General features: G+C 48.8%; 6 protein-coding genes across 6 annotated transcripts; 3 read left to right on the top strand and 3 right to left on the bottom strand.

The window, feature by feature from the left end:
• Nucleotides 1-250: 250 nt before the first annotated feature.
• PFICI_12979 (uncharacterized protein) lies at nucleotides 251-1,821 on the top strand (the record flags this gene model as incomplete). The annotated part of the gene is made up of 3 exons (XM_007841560.1): nucleotides 251-608; nucleotides 674-1,175; nucleotides 1,245-1,821. The coding sequence occupies 3 exons, from the start codon at nucleotides 251-253 to the stop codon at nucleotides 1,819-1,821; spliced, it is 1,437 nt and encodes a 478-aa protein (XP_007839751.1).
• A 493-nt stretch (nucleotides 1,822-2,314) lies between these two features.
• Nucleotides 2,315-3,803, top strand: PFICI_12978 (uncharacterized protein; the record flags this gene model as incomplete). The annotated part of the gene is made up of 3 exons (XM_007841559.1): nucleotides 2,315-2,377; nucleotides 2,438-3,326; nucleotides 3,445-3,803. 3 exons carry the CDS (start codon nucleotides 2,315-2,317, stop codon nucleotides 3,801-3,803), a joined length of 1,311 nt encoding a protein of 436 aa, XP_007839750.1.
• A 1,917-nt stretch (nucleotides 3,804-5,720) lies between these two features.
• Nucleotides 5,721-7,787, top strand: PFICI_12977 (uncharacterized protein; the record flags this gene model as incomplete). The annotated part of the gene is made up of 5 exons (XM_007841558.1): nucleotides 5,721-5,912; nucleotides 5,981-6,505; nucleotides 6,555-6,642; nucleotides 6,718-6,849; nucleotides 7,006-7,787. 5 exons carry the CDS (start codon nucleotides 5,721-5,723, stop codon nucleotides 7,785-7,787), a joined length of 1,719 nt encoding a protein of 572 aa, XP_007839749.1.
• A 132-nt stretch (nucleotides 7,788-7,919) lies between these two features.
• Nucleotides 7,920-8,970, bottom strand: PFICI_12976 (uncharacterized protein; the record flags this gene model as incomplete). Its single annotated transcript, XM_007841557.1, has 2 exons — nucleotides 7,920-8,496; nucleotides 8,573-8,970. The coding sequence occupies 2 exons, from the start codon at nucleotides 8,968-8,970 to the stop codon at nucleotides 7,920-7,922; spliced, it is 975 nt and encodes a 324-aa protein (XP_007839748.1).
• Nucleotides 8,971-10,950: 1,980 nt separating this feature from the next.
• On the bottom strand, nucleotides 10,951-16,838 carry PFICI_12975 (uncharacterized protein; the record flags this gene model as incomplete). The annotated part of the gene is made up of 9 exons (XM_007841556.1): nucleotides 10,951-11,031; nucleotides 11,178-11,889; nucleotides 11,947-12,712; nucleotides 12,767-13,109; nucleotides 13,217-14,003; nucleotides 14,069-14,256; nucleotides 14,308-15,703; nucleotides 15,765-16,518; nucleotides 16,577-16,838. 9 exons carry the CDS (start codon nucleotides 16,836-16,838, stop codon nucleotides 10,951-10,953), a joined length of 5,289 nt encoding a protein of 1,762 aa, XP_007839747.1.
• Nucleotides 16,839-17,446: 608 nt separating this feature from the next.
• Nucleotides 17,447-20,559, bottom strand: PFICI_12974 (uncharacterized protein; the record flags this gene model as incomplete). The annotated part of the gene is made up of 6 exons (XM_007841555.1): nucleotides 17,447-18,239; nucleotides 18,292-19,177; nucleotides 19,234-19,411; nucleotides 19,466-19,864; nucleotides 20,095-20,344; nucleotides 20,393-20,559. 6 exons carry the CDS (start codon nucleotides 20,557-20,559, stop codon nucleotides 17,447-17,449), a joined length of 2,673 nt encoding a protein of 890 aa, XP_007839746.1.

Below are 20,559 nucleotides of genomic sequence, written 5' to 3'. Positions count from 1 at the left end.
CTGTAGTTCCCACTTGGACCTGGTTATAGTGGGTTCATCGGTCCGAACGCTTACGACCGCTCGGAGGACGGCGGTTCTGGCTTCTGGATTTTTTTTTTAATTTTTTTTTCTCCCTGTGTACACCAAGGATGATCCTTTATCCATCCTACATATAAGTCGTCCTGGGGTCTGGGGATTCTGTTGCATCCTCAGATGGGAGCTCCCTCTCAAGCTCTCCAAAGGTCGCAAGCGCATATCTACATACACAACCATGTCCATCGTGCAACAGACACCATCGTCTGGGGCCCAGCAGCCACAGCTGGACGAAAAGCATGCAGGCAGTGCCGCTGTCATGACTGGTGCTACTACAACGGCAACTCCAGACGGCACTTCGGCAAGAAAGACTGGCAGCATCATCACCATTGTCGGCAGCGCCCTGGCCAACTTTTCCGATGGCTACCAGCAGAACCTGGCTTCGTCCACAAACGTCATCTTCAACCACATTATTGGTACTCAGATCTACACCTCGGCCGTGCAGACGCGAATCTCCAACTCGCTGCTTGTAGGCTCTGTAATTGGTATAGTCGTGTTCGGATATCTGGCCGACAAGTTTAGCCGCAAGGGAGGCAGTACGTATACCCATGTAATTTATTTACACCTCGTCAAAGAAACACTGTTGAATTGATGGAATTAGTGCTCGTCACCTCGGGATTAGTAGTTATTGGCAGCTTAATGTCAACACTTGCGTTTCAGGTCAACGGTACAGACGCAATGCTCTGGTACATGACAATCGCGCGAGGTGCCGCCGGGGTGGGCGTGGGAGGCGAGTATCCGACCTCGGCCGCGGCCGCACTCGAGGGCTCACAGGAGCATTTCAACGCCCAGCGCGGACCCATTCAGGTCTTGATCTCGACCCTGCAAGCGACGACAGGTTCGGCCGTTTGCACCTTTGTCTATCTCATGGCCTTGATCGGTAGCGGCAACGACTTGAAGGTCGCGTTCCATGCTATTTACGCCCTCGCCATCTTTCTGCCCATGTCTGTGGTTCTCTTCAGATGGAGAATGCAAGATGGCAAGCTGTTTACCCGCAGTAACTTTAAAAAGAGGTCTATTCCGTGGATGCTTCTGCTGAGACAATACTTTTGGCGCATCCTCGGAACTTCAGCCGCATTCTTCCTCTATGACTTTGTAAACTTGTAAGAATGACAGCCTCTCACGTCCCATGATTCGCCACTTGGAATCACAAGTACTTATTGTTTGCACAGCCCAAACTCGATTATGTCGTCAGTCATTATCAACTCCCTTGTCCCTGGCAAGAATGTTCGCCACGTTGCCCTTTGGCAGCTGTATCTTGCCTTGATGCCCATTCCTGGAGTTCTCGTGGGCGCATGGCTGGTCAACAAGATTGGACGCCGCTGGACCGGCATCGTCGGTCTGGTGGGAGGGTATGTTATTATTGGCTTCATCATTGGTGGCTGCTATGAGAAGCTTACCAAAGATGCTCTTCCGGCATTTGTTGTACTATATGGACTGCTGCAGGCCTTTGGCCATCTGGGACCGGGAGCGACCATCGGCCTGATTTCGTGCGAGTCATTCCCAACAGCAGCTCGTGGTATGGGCTATGGCATCGCCGCTGGATTCGGCAAGGCTGGAGCAGCGGTCGGCACCCAGGTTTTCACCCCAATACGTGCGGCGGCCGGTCCGGCGTCGACCTTTTATGTGGCTGGAGGTGTTGGCATCGTCACTTCTGCGATTTACTATTTCTTGCCCGAGGGCAACAAGACTGATCTCGAGCGAGCCGACGAAGAATTTGAGCATTTATTGGAGACGCATGGAAAATAGACACAGGAATATTTATACCAAGCCACAGCTATTTCCGAGTAGCCTACTTGGGGAAGCGAATAGTTTTGCTTTGTTCGAAAGCATGGCTCCCTAAATATTGCAGAGCAGCAATGATGAACATGACGAACATGAAGTTGGAATATTATCAACCGTCCTTGAGGGTTTAATTGTGATATCAAATAGATCACTAGCTCATCGATCATTCCCAGATGTTTGAGTTGACGCATTAGGCAGCCGTGATATTATATCCACTATTGGCTTACTTGCGAATGCGAGAAGTCTATGCGTGGCCCGGTGGCGCAGCAACTTATCCGAATGCGATTGATCATATTGCGCACCATCTCATAGAATCCTATAATTCAAGACACCAAGGTAAAACTTGTCAAGTCTGGAAACTCAAGTATAAATATGAAAGGTTCCCAATCACTTAGCTTAATCAAATCAATCCAGCAGAAAAAGCACAATCAGGAGCGAAAAAAAAGTATCAATTAAAATGAAGTGCACCAACGCGCTGCTCTTTCTGAGCACTCATTGCGGCCTCTGTTCTATAGCAGAAGTAAGCGAAACCCACTAAGCTGATGTGATTTGCATAAAACAAAGCATTAACTCTTTATAGGCCGCCTACAATGGCACGCAGAATAGCACCAACTTGATTTACCCCCTCAGCCAGGATAGCGAGTTTTCTTTCATCTTGACTGAAGCTCTCGCTCTGGCCAATGGCGGAGGCGCAGCCACGAGTGAGGTCCTTCGTGCCGCTAGCCAAATCGTGCCTGGTGACGAGGATAGCTGGTATCAGGAATTTTACTGGCTGGCAGAGCAGATCCATGGCCTGGCCTCGCAGGCCAGGACGACCACATCCAAGCGCGAGGCCCTCTTTCGCGCGTCTTCCTACTACCGGCTTGCCAGCTTCTACCTGACAGCCAACGTGAGCGACCCTCGACTCTACTCGATATGGGACACGGTGCTCGGCACCTTTCATGAGGCTATATCATACCTTCCTATTCCAGGACAGAATATTACCATCCAAGGTCCTGGGTGTGAGATCCCCGGGTATGTCTTCAAAGCTCAGGAAGGAAACACTTCCAAACTACCAACGGTCATTATTGGTGACGGGTACGATGCACCTCAGGAAGACATTTGGCACGGCCTGGGCAAGGAGGTAGTCGATCGCGGCTGGAACCTGGTCACATACGAAGGTCCTGGCCAGCCGACTGTGCGACGTCAACAAGGACTCGGGTTCATCCCGGATTGGTGGAATGTCGTGTCGCCTGTCGTGGACTATCTCGCCACCCGCGAAGACGTCGACATGGACAATATTGCGCTGGTTGGCATCTCGTTTGGAGGCCAGCTCGCCCCGCTGGCTGCTACACACGAGCACCGGATAAAGGCTGTTCTTTCCATTGACGGTCTATATGATATGCAAAAGGCTCTTTTGGACCAGTTTGGAGAGCTCGCCACAATCTTTGCAACTGGCAATGCGACCAACTTTGATCAAGCTGTTGAATGTGAGTACCCGAGCCAAGTGCCACCACTCTTGATACCCTGCCCATACCCAAAGAGAGCAAGAACATGGCCCCGACTGTCGCTAGAATCGAAATACTTACCACTTTTTCCTTTGCACAGATGAACTCGGCCAGCCAGAGGCTCCTACGATTTTCAAGTGGATCACGGGCCAGGGGCTCTGGACTTCCAATACAACTTCCTACTATGACTGGATTGACCAGCTGGGAGCCTATGCCCTGACGCAAGACAAGGTGGACAACATCACAGCATACCCTTGGGTTGGCCGAGGTGAGAATGACGATTTGGTCGGAGGACAGGAACCAGTATTGGCCGGATTCTACAATGCCAGCCCCGGCCATGATGCCGCATATCACGTCTTTTCGACGGATCTAGGAGCGGGCGAGCATTGCCAACTGGGCGCAGAGCAGCACCTAGCACAGTTTGCATTCGACTGGCTCGATGAAATTTTCTCGGTCTAATCAGAAATGTCAAGTTTAATAATCTGCTGTAGTTGATGTCAGTGTTTTGCAGATCGTTGCTCCCTTACCACGAGTCTTCTATGAGTCACATAGTTGATGACATCCATAACACCTAGACCTGTCGGCCATGTCATTTCCTTTCACATTGAATTGTTGAAACCAACTAGGAGCCGTAGAGTCACGTTGCTTTTGCAGTAGGCGGAAAGTGATTGTCCCACAACGGCAGTGGATACTCCTGCTCACCTTTTTGCAGTAATACCTGATATCCTGTGATGAATGACTTGTGTGTCCAATTGTTCCAAGTTCGTGTGCGCGCTGCCGAGTGAGCATAGTTGTCGCGCTAAATTCTGACATACTGCGTGGCCGGTGCAGTCATTGCGAACAAGCGCGATCCGAGTCGAACAAGGGCCTCGTTTTAGGTGCACACTGCGCCTGTAGCCGCCAAGATGGCACGCCGGTTGCCAAGTGACCTTTTTTGGTCTTGGAACGAAGTATAGAAGTGCTGACATGATTTGTAAGCTATAGAGTCGAGAAGCACAATGAGTTAGTCCATTTCGATCGTGAGAGCCGCAACTGAACGTTGTAGTGATTGTCTTTTTTTTGCCCCTTGATTGTATTAGCATAATTATACAACTTTAGTTTTGGGTGATGCTGTATTGTATAATAGGGACAAGAGGAACTTGAACTGCAATGAACAAGAGAATTATTTTAGCTGAGCATTGACAATCGATTGCTCAATCAATATAAGCAACCAGACAACCAGCCGGCTAACCTAGTAACAACTAATTCAACTCCACAGTAAGAAGGAAAGGGCTCCGTTAAGGGGCGGTGAGCAGAGACGGCCGATCGGTAGCCTAGGTACTTATCTGATAGGTATGACAGACACTCTGTATTATTTGAAAACGAAGAAGAAGAAAGAGCCGACCAGCTATTCCTCTTCTATGGTGCTTTGGTGGGAGATGCCAGATGCTAGAGATGCTTACCGGTCGCGTGGAATCAGTCGTCGTTGGCTATCGTTACATGCACTATGCCGTAAAAGTGCCTTCCGCTTCCCGACAGGCCTCCCGAGCTGATTTGACTGGCCTTGCGAATTGAATTTTTTTTTTCGGCTGCGGCTATTACACGGGAATATAATTATGCATGTCGTGGCGTATTGCCTCGTGGTGCCCAGCTTTTGCCTAGAGTCACGCTCCCGTCGTGGGCGTTTGGCGTTGTTTTCGTAAAGCAACAGGGACCTCGACTGGGGGGGGCTTCACTGGGTTTTGCTCTAGCTTAGATACCTACAGAGAGGAGAGCAAGTATGTATGGGGAGAAACTGGGGGCGCCAATAAGAGTATAGTTAGCGACTCAATCCATTTACTTACCTATGTATGAACGGCTTCATCTGCTACCTACCTGTCGAGTCTTGCCCGTCTCCAACGTCAATGGCCCCGCTCTAAGATCTAAAACAAGGTTGGGGTGTCCCACGGTTTTCGGACTTCAGATATCTTAACACCGCGGCTTCGGCTTGTATTGCCTGACAACGGGAAGTGGAAGGCGCAAAGATGTGTGCGAGCGAGGGGAAAAGTGGGCTCAAACCTGCATCAGTGCATCAGTTTTCGCTTGTACCTTGCCGAAGGGGGGGAACGGACACGGAAGTCTGGGATTGGGGATTGGATTGGGGGACTGTGTGACGACTGGGGGGTAAGGGAATCGAAGGGACCTGCATTGCATATTTGTTCATCATTGATTTTTTTTTCTTCCCTCCCGTTTCGCATCGCATCTGCCAGGGAGAGTTGGGGAAAAAAAATAATAACAAGGGATATGTCGTCGTTGTCATTGTCGATGCGCGATTGAACCAAAATACAAGCACTCTTGTACCTTTCATCCCTCCTTCCACCCCTGTCGCGCATACGGTGATACACATAATTTGAAAACATGAGCGAAAAGGCAGGCGATGAGCATGGTGCCTCGCGCCCATCGACGGCTTCGTCCAAAGCACGCGAAGTTCAGCCGCGGCTTTCGCATGAGAGTGACGGCATCACCGGTCTGCCTGATTCCAGCCACGAAGATGTCGAGAAACAAATCCCTGGCCACGAGTTCGACATGGACTTGCAGAGCTTGCACAGCGTATGTTGACTAGCTCTTCCCCTTGGCATTGACATCTTTAGATAATTCATCTGACTTTTTCAAACAAGGCTGTTCGAGTAGAGACCCGCGCCAGCGTCCGGAGCAAGGCTTCTCGTGTCCTGAGCATCGTGAGTCGGCGCAGCAAGACCGACCGCAAAGGTCTGCGCTATGAGTTGCTACCAGTCATGGACCTCGACGAAGGAGTCGTTGGGTGGGAGGGACAGGACGATCCAGAAATGCCCCTCAACTTTCCCATGTGGAAGAAGTGGCTGTTGGTCGGGTTGCTGGCTGCCATCACGCTCCTGACGCCCTTTGCCTCGTCTATTCTCTCTCCCGGCATTTCCAAACTCGACGCCGAATTCCACAACGACGTCTCCATTGTGGGATCCATGACGGTCAGCATTTACCTGCTGGGATATGTTGTTGGTCCGTTGTTTCTGGCGCCTCTTTCCGAGATTTACGGACGAAAGCCAGTCTTGGGTGCTGCCAATATATTTTTCTGTGTATGGCAAATAGGTTGTGCCCTTGCCCCAAATATCGCCACCCTCATTGTGTTTCGCTTCTTTACCGGCCTTGGTGGCGCCGGATGTCTGGTAGGTTTATCATACAATATCACATGGCAGTTCGCTGATTCGGCTCAAGACACTAGGCGGCGGCGTCATTGGTGACATGTTTCAACCAGATCGAAGAGGTTTTGCCATGGGCATATGGACTTTGGGACCGCTATTCGGTAAGTTGCCATGTCTATAAGCTTATGGAATAGAAGTCTTCAACGAGAACAAGAGCTAAGAGCGGTCAAATACAGGACCTACTATTGGCCCCTTGGTGGGTGGTTTCGTCGCTGATTCCATTGGTTGGCGTTGGGATTTCTGGATCGTCCTGATTATCGCCGTCATCATCACCGTATTGATCGAGATTCTCAACAAGGAAACAAGTCGTAAGTTTTCAATTTACATGACATGGACAAGTTTTTATCCTGTATCTTTACATTCCACGTCCAATATTTTTGTCTTGCAGTCCATACTTCCATTCTTGTTTACAGGACATAATCTTCATCAGCAAATGGAGAAGCTAATCTGGTTCTACATATTAGATAAGAAGCTGATTGAGAGAAAGACGGCGCGTCTCCGAAAGGAACTCGGCCGAGATGACCTAAAAAGCTGCTACGACAACAACCAACATCAGAGCGGATCGCGCACCATGGTCAACGGTCTTATACGCCCCCTGAAGTTGCTATTCCTGTCGCCTCTGGTCTTTTTCGTCTCCCTGTATATTGCATTCGTCTACGGCGTGCTCTACTTGCTTTTCACAACTATACCAACCGTGTTTGAAGAGACATATGGCTTCGAGGTGAGGCTGACAGGTCTCGTGTATCTTGCCATGGGCGTCGGTAATCTCATCGCGTGGGCTCTTGTTACACTGTTCTCGGACAAGTCCGTGGTCAAGATGGCTCAGGCCAACGGTGGCGTCTTTGAACCGGAAATGAGGCTGAAGATAAGCATATCGTTCAGCTTATTCTTGCCCGTGACCCTATTCTGGTATGGCTGGTGCGCTTACTACAAGGTTCACTGGGCTGCAACTACCCTCTCACTGATTCCGTACGGCTTTGGTGCCGTAGGAATCTTTCTGCCGCTTACGACCTACATCGTTGACAGTTATCCCATGTACGCTGCCTCTGCCATTGCTGCAAGCACTGTGCTCCGCAGTCTTGTCGGTGCACTGCTACCGCTGGCAGGACCACCAATGTATGAGGCCTTGGGTCTTGGATGGGGCAACTCTCTACTGGGATTCATCTGCATCGCCATGATCCCGACACCTATATTGTTCTTCAAGTTTGGACTGCGGCTTCGGAAAGCACAAAAGTTCACCTTGTAAGATTAGAGAGGACCACACCTCTGGAGAAACGATTGTGAAAAAAAAAAAAAATTCATTGATGCTCAAGTGGACGCCTTATCTATGGAGATCAACCAATACCATGCAACCATTTATAATGAATCCGCGTCTAGTCTAGTTATAGTCGAACTGCCCAAGCTTATCCTCTCCCAGAATCCTGTCATCAGACATCATATTTAATTGACAATACGCCACCGACTTCTTGACAGCCTCGAGGAAGGCAAGTCCGAGCAGCAACATGGCCGTGGACTGTCCAAAGTCCCAGCGATCCTCTCTTTCCGAACCCTCGAGAAGCTTTTGGTTGGCTTCCCTCACGACAATCATAAAATACAGATGCACGACATAGTGCATGATGGCGAAGAGAACGAGTGGAAACCTCAGCCTCGGCCCAGAGAAGATGGCGCCAATCATTGTACACAGGAGGGAGAAGCCTGTAACAACGACATACATGATTTCGGTGCCCGGTTGCTCTGCGCCTGGATCGGCAGAGCCTGCCGTGTTGTAGCAGTAGCCGGGTTCTTCGGTCCGGGGATTCCATTGGAGCATGTGATTGAGGGTGACGACGGTGAGGGCAAAGAAGAAGATGGCGTAGAGGTACGTTGTCAAGTATTGGAATGACAGTCGATGGGGTGGCAGGGAGAGTTTGGCTTCGCAGAATCTTGTCCAGACAAAAGCCACAATACCCGATACACTTGAACACAGGAGGCGAGACGTTAGCATGAGGCCATACTTGTCGACAGGAGCAGGATCTAGAAGAGGTTACTCACCCGACAAAGCTGACGGTATCAAAAGCCAATCTCAAGTGGTAGACGCCAATATTGTCCTGCTTGGTCCACACCGTGATCATGTATGCAATGCCCAGAAGCATCTGCATATCATTGCCAACCCTAAGCATACTCGACAGTATCTCGAGCCTTTTGGTCCTCCTCCGGTACTCTGCGGTGCTCCTGGCCTCATCCAGGTCCAGGTGCCCGTGTCTCGCCAGGAAGAATACCCACAGCGTGATGACCAAGGACAGAAGAGACTGTCCGGCAAACGACACCATCACGCCAATGCCGGCAATATCAGGCAGACCCTCGCCCACATTGTCACAGATTTCTGACGTGGTCGACACATTCTGCGAGCTCACCCCCAGCACCTCTTCCACAGTCTGATCGATAGACATGATCAGCACAGAATTTCACCAAGCAAGAAAAAAAAAAAGAGTCGGCAGCGAGAGAATGAAGAGCACACAAAGATTATTAGCGGGTCCAGCCCATATATAATAGCAGCGGCAGTTGCTCCAGGAAGGGGCTCAGCGAGGGTATTTGATGTCCAGCGAGGGAGACATATATGAGAGCAGGAGTTTGAGGCCTTCCATGAACCCTAAATGATGGGGGTGAGGTCGGGGAAGGAAGAGCAGCAGGAGGAGGAGGAGGAGGTGAGGCTGGAACGGACGAGGATGTCCCCGTGTTCTTGTAAGGTTCCATGAAGCCAAGCTTTGACACTCCCGCCCGTCCGCCCACATGGTATCATAGATCATGGTGAGGAGTAAGATAGTTGTAGCACTAGCAGCCCGGCATTTCATGGATTCCATGCATTCCGCTCATCGTCCCCTTTTACTAAGGAGCCGGTCCAGTACCCAACGGAACGCGCGCAAGTTGCCCATGCACTCACTACGTACGTACTACCGGTACTCCGTGTTAGCACACAGCCCTACGTATATCGTACTATCAGAGTGATATGTGACGGCATTTGGCAATGGAGTGGAAATGTTGCCGATCCGTGCAGATCAGCATGGACGCGACGCTGAAACCGGAGCAGGGAGACAAATCGATTCGATAGTAGGGCTCGTAGTTGGGCATTCGAGAAATTGATCGTCTGTTTATCCCATCTCCCCGCGCCCACGAACCGCCTGGGAACCAAAAGAGAGCCAGCCCCCAGTGGCCCTGCAGCACAGACGCTGCTCATCAGGGACCACTGCCTCACTAAAAAAAACACGAATGGGTCGAGTTGTAAGGGGAAAGAGACCAGCAGAAAGGAACAAGCTTTGGCCAAGGTCCCACCTGTGGGCACTATGAGGACTGGAGCTCTCGAGGCCCCAGAGCCAACGGGAACGGGACTTTTGTGCTGCTCGCGCTGAGCATCTCATCTAACAGGCTGACCATCGTTTTTATTTGTTTCATGGCCGCATTGGATCTCGCGGGTCTCGATGTCGACCTTATTATCATCCTCTCTCGCTTTTAACTTTTTTTTTTTTTTTTTTTTTTACGACTGCGCCTCCCTCGAAAGCAAAGCAGAGCATTGATACTAAAGGAAAAAAAAAAAACACGTATGTGCGCGCGTACGCCTTTTTTTCGCTTTGGCCATTGTTTTTTTTTTTCCCAACAAAGAAGTTCATGCTGCCCAATCGATCGTCCCTCGGATGCCAAGGTTTGAAACACAATGGCTGTTTGAGCATGCCAAGACGTGGGTTTGCAAAGTAAAGACGATCCATCTCGGAATGTGTATTTTCGTGTATGAGCAACAAACAGCCACGGGCTGATATTCTGGGGCGGCTCTACACTGCTCCTCCTCTCCTCTGGGGGTCAAGCAGGTGCCACTTTTTAGGTGCTCTAGGTTCCATATGCTAGCGGCTCTCTATTCATAGGTACCTAATGTACCTCATGTATGCGGTCCCTCGACTCTGTGACGGCGTGGTTGGCGCGCGGATGTACATGTAGGCTGTGGCCCTTGGGAGGCGGACTGGCCAAGAGCAAATAGACATGAACTCGATAAAGACAATATTGGTCAGGAAATAGACTGTTTAGAAGAACCAAGCAAGCACCTGAAATAATAATCATTGTCAGGTGCCTTGCCTGGACCCTGCATAAAGAGAGGCATGCATTGTAGCGGCTGTTATCCTCTCGGCAGTCAGTCCTGGGTGGCGTCAAGCTACTAACAGTAGTAGAATAGTACCTAATGCTTTCCTTTTATCTCCGGTTGACTTGCCGCCAGTTCTTAGCCGCTCTTAATTGATTGATACATTTCACTTCCAAGTTTGAAAAAAAAAAAATGATGCTTATAGGCTCTGCCCTTGCAGATGACATTTATGCTCTTGGGCAGTTTGATTTGACATTTGCTGGCAATGATCACCCTGTCAAAGTATACACAAATTCGACTTTACTCAGGCACTCATATACCTGGTTTTAAACTTGTGAGGTGCTTTGTTGTGTTTTATCGAGCCTTCGCTGATGATTGGGAGAATCTACATGTAACTAGAATTTGCGATACTGGCTATAGACACCAATGAAAATATGTATGGGCTGTGCTGGGAGAAACGCCGCCCCGCCTGTTCCTGAAGAAACCCATTTTGACTCGTTTCCAGATCACCTGATACTATTGTATTCTTACAAATTCTCTGGGAGCCTCGAGAAAATGAGAAGACAAAAGTACGGCTACACCAACACGTTTCCATATAGCATTCGGTTTTTCCAGAAAAACTGGCTTGATGATTAGAGCGTAAACATTCCTCTCGTGTTCTTTCCCTAGGTTATCTTTTCCTAGCACGACACACCGAAGATGGGTCAGATCTCGGACCGACTCTGTGTCGAACACACAGCGTGTCAATCTTTCAGCCACACCAAACGAATTGAGATCGAATTGTCTTGCAATAGCTTCAAGCTCGATTGCCTTTTCTTTCTCATTGATCCTTGTACTGCACCGGAGAGGACCGTGTAAGAAAGGATCTTTGGGATTGTCGGTATTCCATTGCACACCATTGACAGGCGCATCAACATACTTGACGGCACCAGTGTATGCCATCCAGGACCAGGAGGGGACGCTGGCGTCTGTGTATAGAATTGGCTTCATTGTCGCCTCGGACTCTGATCTCCACAAGAGACTTTGATGCAAGTAGTTTTGAAAGATGCCGTAGTCGGCCTCGGTGTTGAAGGTCCGCGCCAGGCGCTGCTCCAATCCAAGCAGACCGACAGATCGGTCGTTGGGATAGCTAAATATGCGCCTGGAATAGTTGGAATACAGTTCTTGGAAGAGCAATTGTCGTTGACCCTTTGAAGATTTCATGGCCGATTGGGGGAAATGAGCATCTCCTAACAAACTATGTCTTTAGATTGTTAGTCGTTCATCGATATAATACCAGAAAGGATGGAGAAAGTCTTACTTGCGCATTTTTGCCAAGGTCTCGCAGTGGACTCCATGTCCGCATTCGAAGTAGACTTGAGCCTTTGAGAAATGGATCGTCCTTCGGGATAACGCTCGCTCCTGGAGCGCCCATCCGCGTGTGTTCAAGACACTTTTTTCTATGTCTTGGTGGAAATTGTCGATAGCTTGACAGAGATAAAATTTCCCCCCATCAGACGGTAAGAGTACACACGGCCGAGCTTTTCGTTTGTGGATGAAGCCAGCCAAGGGGGATTCCGCCGATGAGGCTGCTACTGTGCAATATGCCGCGCCGAAGACGTTTTCCATATCTCCAGCCTCTACCTTCCAGTCGGCCGCGTCGTCCTGGATGATGCAGATCGAGTCAATCCATATGTATTTGATATCCAAGGCTCGGGCAACGACCACCATATCCTTGAAGTTTTGTGGAAGGTGATCGAAATTCATCTTGAGCTTGAGCTGCTCAATGTTGCTACGATATGTAAAAAACTTTGCGAAGTGTGGTATGTTGCCCCCACAGTAGCTCAGTGCAGCGTATCTCTCATACATCATATCTTTCGAGTCAATCAGTCGTAAGTCTGGCATAGCTGAACTGCCGACATAAATTAGTCTGGTCGGCATTGACTCTCGAGGGTTTGCTAGGTGCATGCATTCATGATCGTTGTCGCATGTACGCAGCCATTCGCGCAGAATGGCGATCTGTGTGTCGCTGACTGGTAACGGAAGTTGTGGGATGCCTAACTGGACGAACGGCGGTAGACTCTGCTCTACCTCTACAGGAAGCAAGTCTGAAGCCAAAGACTTGTACTTGGCTAGTATACTTGCTTGAGGATCAGTATATATCGTCATGACTGGAGGCCCCGAAGGTTCCGTCTTTAATGCCGGACCTCTGCGTAACAAACGACCCGAGCTGTCACTGGTTGCCCCTGATGCCAATAATGATTGGTAGATCAGTTCGCACAGTTCACAGTCTTTACCTTTGCTTTGCAGAATCTTCATCTCAAAGAGAAGCTCAAATTTGGGAGATAAGATATCCATGGACTGGCATGAAGAGCACAAGGTTAATGCTGTCGAGCTAGGCGTCAATTTGGACCAGTCGAGTTGTTGTAGAATCTTGTTTGCAAAGACATTATCGGGTTCAGATCCCCATAAATCATCCCAGTTCTGCATTTTGAACTGTTTGGGTCAGTAGAGGTCTTCTAAACTGGGAATATAGGACATACCTCGCTGTACTCAGCTGGAACCATGGCTGCAGCCAAGTCTGACGAGACAGCATATTCCCCGGTAGGATCAATTTTGATGTCAGACATTGGCGTGTTGGCGGCGATATCATCAACCTTCACTACCGGGCTCTGATGCCATAACCTGGCATCATAGGCGTAGGATCCATCTCCGAGCGCCCGAAAGTATATATCGTCCATGCGCTCTGCAAGAAATGTCGCTTTGGCCCGACCAAGTGGTGGCCGTTCGATACCATCTGAAAGCTCGACTTTTAACAGTCTACTTTCAATGAGGTCGACGATGTCTCTGAGCGCGGTATTGGGTGCCAAGTCATGTTGGAGATTCGAAATCCAGCTCTGAGCCTCTGGATGGACTACACATATTCCACCCGAAGAGCGCGTCCATAGTGTAAGCAGTGTGGCATAGCTGCGGAGTCTCTTTTTCCCATAAACAAGCCATGTCAGCCACTCCAATAGGATAACACCCATCGACCAGATATCATAGTCACGTGAAAGCGCCCTGTGCCTGTCATCCATGTAAATCTCTGGTGCTGCGTATCGACGTGTGGCAAATCTTCCCGACGAGCTGTGTTCCCGCATCTCTGTAGTAATGAGGTACAGCTTGGATAGTCCGACATCGGCAATGACGAGATTGCCTTGGGCGTTGAGCAGAATGTTTTCTGGTTTGAGGTCGCCGTGTCTGCAGTTGATATTCCAGAGAGTCTTGAGGCAACTCGCGATACCACGCATCTGACACAACGTCCAAAGCACCGCTTCTTTATCTCGCCTGGGACTTCCACTAACACCAGAGTCTGTCCGGCTCCAGTAGTCCCTCAAACTTCCTAAACAAGAATAGAATTAATGATGAGGACGAAGAGACTCTCAAATATGGGAAATGTTGACTTACCACCAGGAGCCCATGGGAAAACAAAGCACTGGAGATTTCCGTTTTCAAATGCCGCAATGGGTTTTATCAGATGATCGTGCTCCAGATACTTGATGATTTTTAGTGTTTCCTGTTCTCTGCGAAAGTCTTCATCATATCCTCTGTTGAAAATCTTGACTGCCACCTCGGACGTTTTTGCACCAATCTTGAACATTTTTAGCACTCTTTATCAACGTTTGCATGTGGAATGACCTACATTATCAAACAGAGCAGGATCCGCATGAGCTGGATGGATGCTGGCCTTGAGAACCAAGCTGAATTGGCCACTCTTCTGAACAGTGATGCCCCCGGGAGTAGCGAAGGGCAGTGGCTGTTGTTTATCAAAGACACGAGTAAAGTCGCCTTGGCCAAATGATGGGGCAAGAAAGCACCACTGAGAATTGATGAAATGGTCTATGTCTCCATTGGACCATTTCTGAAATGTATTCCAGCGTTTGGTGTTCGCGGCATTGATGGACCCGTCCAAAGAGATGACTGCCCTGCTTCCCCTCTCAACCCGCTGGACAGGAAGGCCACTGTCGTTGAAATTTTCGGCAAAAAGCTCCGTGAGGGCTGACACCTTACCGATCTTGACGAGTGTCAAAAAGACCTTTCCTGCTGACTTGAGCACAAAGTTGACGAGTTGCTCTGTCGTATGCAGGTTGTTTTCTCCCAATACCACTGCGATGTTTTCTTTTTTCAGTAATTTTCTGATCTCATCGTTTGGGAGGAAGTCTTGACCCCCAAGAGCTGCGTCAGACGTGACCTGCGCTTCAGCAATCTGGTCATAAAACAGATCTTCAGCTGCCATCTGCGCGTGCCCACTAGATTGCGTGTCAGGTGGATTAGTAACTTCTTGTTCAATTCCAAGGCTTGATCTATGAGAAGGCGTGCCAGAGGGTAGAGGCATATCATCCAGGCCTCTTCCATCCAATCGTCCTTCCTCGGATGTGCCGTGGCTGACCTCAACCTTTTCTGCACTTCCTTCTTCATAGTCATGGCCTGGCTCTGCGGTTACATTGTCTTTGAGCTTCAGCGAAAGCACCATCAAGAACTGTAAGTGTCGCAGGACATGCTTCTCCATTGCAGAGGAAACAACAATGGAGTTGTCATCAAAGTCATGTTCTTCTTGGTCCTGGCCAAGCAGACTTGGTGTCTTGCCCTTCGACCCAGCAGGATTTGAGATCTTGGGACGCTTCACGGAGGCTCCTGTCTGCTGCTCTTTGGGTCGTTTTGAAGCGGATGAGTCTCCAGTCAACGCGCTGCCATCTAGCGAATTAATTGAATATCCACAGATCGGGCAAATATCAATAGGCCGTGGAAGATTTACAACGACAGCGTAATCTGATATTGATTCATTTTGTCCAAGCCTGTCACTATGCATTCCTTTGATGTGCTCATGAAGGTGGTCAGCTGATGGGAATAGGGCAGTAGTCTCGTGATGGTCAAGATTGCATCTCCACATCGGGACTCTGTGGACTTGACAAGACCATGAGGCACTGTGAGATTTCATGTGCTCTTTCCATTCCCCAGTGGAGGAGAAAACGCGTGGATCTTCGCTGCACTCGTCAGAGATACATACAAATGGCTGTAAATCTTCGAGATAGTGCTGTCTGGATCACTGATTAGCATGAGAGAGTCGCGTGAATACAAATCCGAGCTTTGGCCCTTTACCTGCCGGATGATGTCCATTTTCCGTCTCTCACAAGTGATTTGGGAATACTTGCAAAGCACCATTGACATTTCACGTGACTCTGCTCAGCGAAATCTGGCGGAGTTGGTTCCGAAGATCTTGAGAGTACGGCAGTGGTAGCACCAGACCGACTTTGAGTTTGACGAGCAGCTGCTAGTTGCAGATTGAACATATTGGTATTGAGAGAAGTTGGCGCAATGCTTAATCGTTGTTGTTCTGGTGTATAGGCAGCGTCTTCACGAATTGATTCCCTAGGCTCTTCATGCTGAGGGACGACTGGATCTGCCGCATTTGGCCTGATTGGGTCCTGCTGATTATGCCCATGCAACGCCGAAGATTCACTGGCGTTTCGATCACCGTGTCGAAAAGCTTTGTACTTGAGTCTCAGATAACGATCAGTCATACTCCTGCATAGCTGCGATTGAAGGCTCTCGGGAGCATCCGGATAGAGAGTCTCAACCACCAAAAAAGCTATTCTCTCAAAATGGGTCGAGTCGAGATGAGTAGCGGCAAAGGCTTGAACCCGCTTAGTCTCGAATTTTTTTCCAGTCTCGCGCATGGCAACACTGAAATAACACAATTCCTTGAGAGCTTCTTCAATGGCCTCGAATGTGTCTTCGAGCGCGTCTGGAATTGCGGGGACGTATGCAGCCCTTCCCGGGTCTGTTCCATCGAGATCAGAGCTGGATTCCATCGGTTGCGTATTGCCAGCTTGGGCTCTCAAATATTGCTGCACTGGAGAGATTTTAGTACACGAATGCGAAGAAATAATCATTGGTAAAAATCTACTCACACTGCTCCAGGTTCATTTGAAGGATAATCAACAAACGCAGAAGTATGTCTCGAATCGTTGGATGATTCCGAAGCTTGTCATCCAGGCTCATTTCGTTCGAGGCATGGTCATTCAAAGATTGCCACCAGGCAACGAAGCGTCTCTCATACTCCTCGACCAAACTCTTCATGAAGGGTCCGGCGTTTTGGGCAAAACCAAAGCATCCTTGGATGAGATCATTGCAATTCGATGCAAGTGAATAGACAGGGGCATCATCCGACATGGCATTGAAACTTCTCCAAAGGCCATCAAGAGTCCACCAGTACTACTGTGCCTAGTTCTGGTGCGATACAAGCTTGATTGGGGTCTTTGTGTATCTCTGAAGGCGTGTGCATGGGACGTGGTAAAACTTATCTGATGTTGAGATGCTGCAAGAGCATTCAATTGTACCTACTCAAAGAGGGGTTGCTGATGGAAGTATCGTATCACAATCACAGTCACGTGCAGAATTACGGCAGGGCTTTGCCATTGGTGCAAGGCGGTACTCAAGCCACTTCCGAGTTTCGTACCTACTAGGTATGCTGTACTTATTCCGTAAGAATGCCACTTATTCAGGTGGGTATTTGAGATTCAGTAATGTTCAATATGAACAGAGTTGCTTGCTTTTTGCATGAACAAATATCCGAGTCACAGATAACTGCTGGATTGAATGGCATGTTTGCTTGAGTTCGGATAGTACCTAGGGATAACACAAATACGTTCCTTCAAGCAGAGGATATCTTCATACACTGATAGATCTCCTGTTCGACTTACTGAAACCTCCAGCACGATGCGCATTTCTGCGGAAAAAAGCAAACATTGAACCGCTGCACAAACTACCTAGTCATCCGTTCACACTTCTCGCCACTTCCGCTTTTTGTTGCTATCCAAATCGCTCATAATCTTGGAGACAATCAAAGTCCTTATGAGTCTTCTGCTGGTTTCCTCCTCACTTTCACTTCTCCCTGCTGCTTTCGTTCTCTCTTCCATGTAAAGCCTGTCGAATTCTAGACAAGCCTCGACTGCGTCGAGGTAGGAGTCTTTTGATGGATCATGATCTTCTCGCTCTGTCTCATACCATTTCTTGACGATCGTATAGCCATAGTCATTATCTTCAGAGAAGTCTCCGGATGAGTAACACCCGAATTCTATTTCCAAGAGCAACTTTGCAAACTTGGTAAAGGCAGGAATCGGTGCGTATTCATCATCCGAGCCTCTTGTCTCGGTCAATGATTCAGATCCGATATAACAAGTAATATAGACTTTATCGCTGTCATAAGCCGATGCAGATGAGCCAAGAAATTGGACTTCGTTGCCATCCCACGGACATGTAGTGTGATTCCAGGAGCAGGAGGCGAGCAAGACCAGAGCTAATTTGGCAGCTAGCTTGCGACGTTCTATATAGTTGAATTTATAGTGTTGTCGCACTCGACGAGAACGAGGACCAAAAGCCTCAAGGACATTGACTAGTTGTGCAAGCCGCGTATAGACGGTTGGCGATTCGTCGTGCTTGTGGAGAGAGTTGACGCAGTAAGAGGCCGTGTTTTCAGCATCGCTCATAACCAAAATGAGACCCCTAGCGCGTCGCGAAAGTGACTTCAGTGTATTACAAAGCCCTTTCTTCATTTCCAGAGCGTCTTCCTTTCTGTTCCTGCTGTCAGCAACCCCATATATGCTCGGACTCGATGGGTTCTCACGCTTGGAATGTGCACAATGCACTTTGCCACGAACTCGATTGCTCACTTGATTTTGGACATGATAGATGGAAATCAACGCCACCGCCGGAAATCTTCTCTTTCCAGGTCTCCACGTCGTATAGTTGCATCATTACCTTGTGATCAGTGTGAAGTTTGGGGTCATCACAGCGCGCAAACTCTGCACCCATCATGTCCAGAACTTTTCCCATCTGGAATCGATATTGACGTTCAAACATTGATAAACCATGATGAGAAGATGTAATATCCACTGTCTTTGCATGCAGTGGCTTCCTGAACGACGACGGCTGTCCGTGGAGGGTCTTCAGAAACCCTCTGAAGGACGAACTCTCTAGGCGGGCGCTAGATGCAGATACACGCCCCTGGAATTGAAACATTGAGAGAGAAGTCTCTGTTGCCAGCTCGAATGGACCATGAGACAAGGACACAATATTTAGCATCTTTTCTAGATGAGAATATTTCCCACTCCCACTGAAGCATCTGCTTGGCGATTCGGCAGCTTGATTAGAATGTTGGATGTCTTGATTGGCAATCGAATCAAGAAGAGTACAGAATTTGACGCGCTCTTGTCTTAGTTCCTCTTTCCTCTCATCTGACAGTATTCCTGTGGCGTCCTCACGCAATTTTTCACTTGAGAGGATATCGATCAAATAAATTTCGAAGAATGCTCGATCGTTGGCTGTCTTATCAGGGTTTTCTCTCCCGGAAACAGCATTTGTGTATAATGGGTATAATGGGACTTTGCATTTCTCTGTCCGCTGATGCTGTAGTTCCATTAGTAGTTCTTCCTCGTAGTTGGTGCGGTTTTGCGTTTTCTGCGTCACCCGGGTCGACTCTGGAAGAGGTTGGTCTGCTAATAGCTCTGTGTCTGGAGATGGATGTGTTAAAATCTCTACCCATCGTTTTGCTTATAAACTCAGCAACTGGACTTGCCTCTTTTTGCAAGGTTTTGGTCTGCGTTCTTGGCAAATCTCTGCAGAACTGCAGAAATTTCCCGATATGCGGCGCCCGTGGGCGAGTTGTGCTTGTGAAGCATATTGTGTCTGACATCTAGACCGACGTTTTCGTGGCCATCGAGACAGGCAGAGTCTCTTGAGACGGTCTGTTCGTTTTAGTCATGAAATTCTATAGTCTTGGTTACTGCAAATGTACGTACCAATTCACGGGTTTGGTTGAACTTCGTCGGTAAACGGTCTGCAGGAAGGTCTTGCTGAATTGCCGCAATCACCGTAGGAAACCTCTCGTAGAAGCACACGACTTCCAAGCTCCGGTCACTGAGCAGCATCTCGGAGAACTTTTGAACTACTTCGTCGAGAGGACTTGGGCCATTTTCAGCGTCATGGCGGCTGTTGTTTCGAAGATATTGGATAAGCTCTTTATTGAAATCGACATTTTCTTGCTTTGCCAAATCCACTCGAGTTGTTGCGGTCGAATGTCCGACTCTCCAACTGCCTCTGAAAGGGGTACCCAGAAATGCAATGCCGACAGTGTTTCTTAGTATCAAACGCGTGCGTTGATATGCAGGGTGAAACGTCTCGGCTGCTCGTACAAGTGCCTGCAAAGATTTCGCTATTAGCAATGCTTGAAGACGACCAAAGAAAGTACACTCAAATCTTGCATGTTATGATGACTGTAAATGAAGTAGAGAAATAAGAAAAACTAAATTACTTTTGCTAGTAACAAGCCGCTAAAGCAAGACGCAATGAATATGATGGGGCGATATAATCTGTCCTAGTTGACTGTCAGCCACTCCGTTGACTCTCAGTGCTAGGAACTACACCGTACGGTCTCTTCTCTGTCCATATCAAGGCATCGGAGGAGTGAATCGGCATGACCAAGAAACAAGTCGTGAGAAGGATTGCCGACATAGTCTGCGTTCCAATTGTAGGTTGAGATTCTGGAATCAGGGATGGCTGAAGGCAGCATGCCCTCATCTTTCAGCCAGAAAACCTCGCCAGACGTGGCGTCGCCATCCTTTTTCCACGCAATCCAAGTCTTGGGCGAGCGAGCGCGCAATCCGTGCATGGCGATGATACTATTTCTGTCAGACCACTTTTGCATGAAATTGAAATCACCTGCCTACTCTACAGCCGCTTTACTGGTAGCTTCCGCATTGTGTCGATCGGGGTAGTGTTGAGATAGACCAAAGTCGCGATCATTTTGAAACTTGACTCGCTTTTGAGCTGTGTGACCCGATTGAGAATGAGGCTGCTCAGTACTTTGCCTTTGAGGATCTGTAGAATTCTGCAT

Source organism: Pestalotiopsis fici, assembly GCF_000516985.1.
Source record: "Pestalotiopsis fici W106-1 unplaced genomic scaffold PFICI_Scf_10, whole genome shotgun sequence".
Lineage (NCBI taxonomy): Eukaryota > Fungi > Ascomycota > Sordariomycetes > Amphisphaeriales > Sporocadaceae > Pestalotiopsis > Pestalotiopsis fici.
This window is presented reverse-complemented; position numbering and strand designations above follow the sequence as displayed.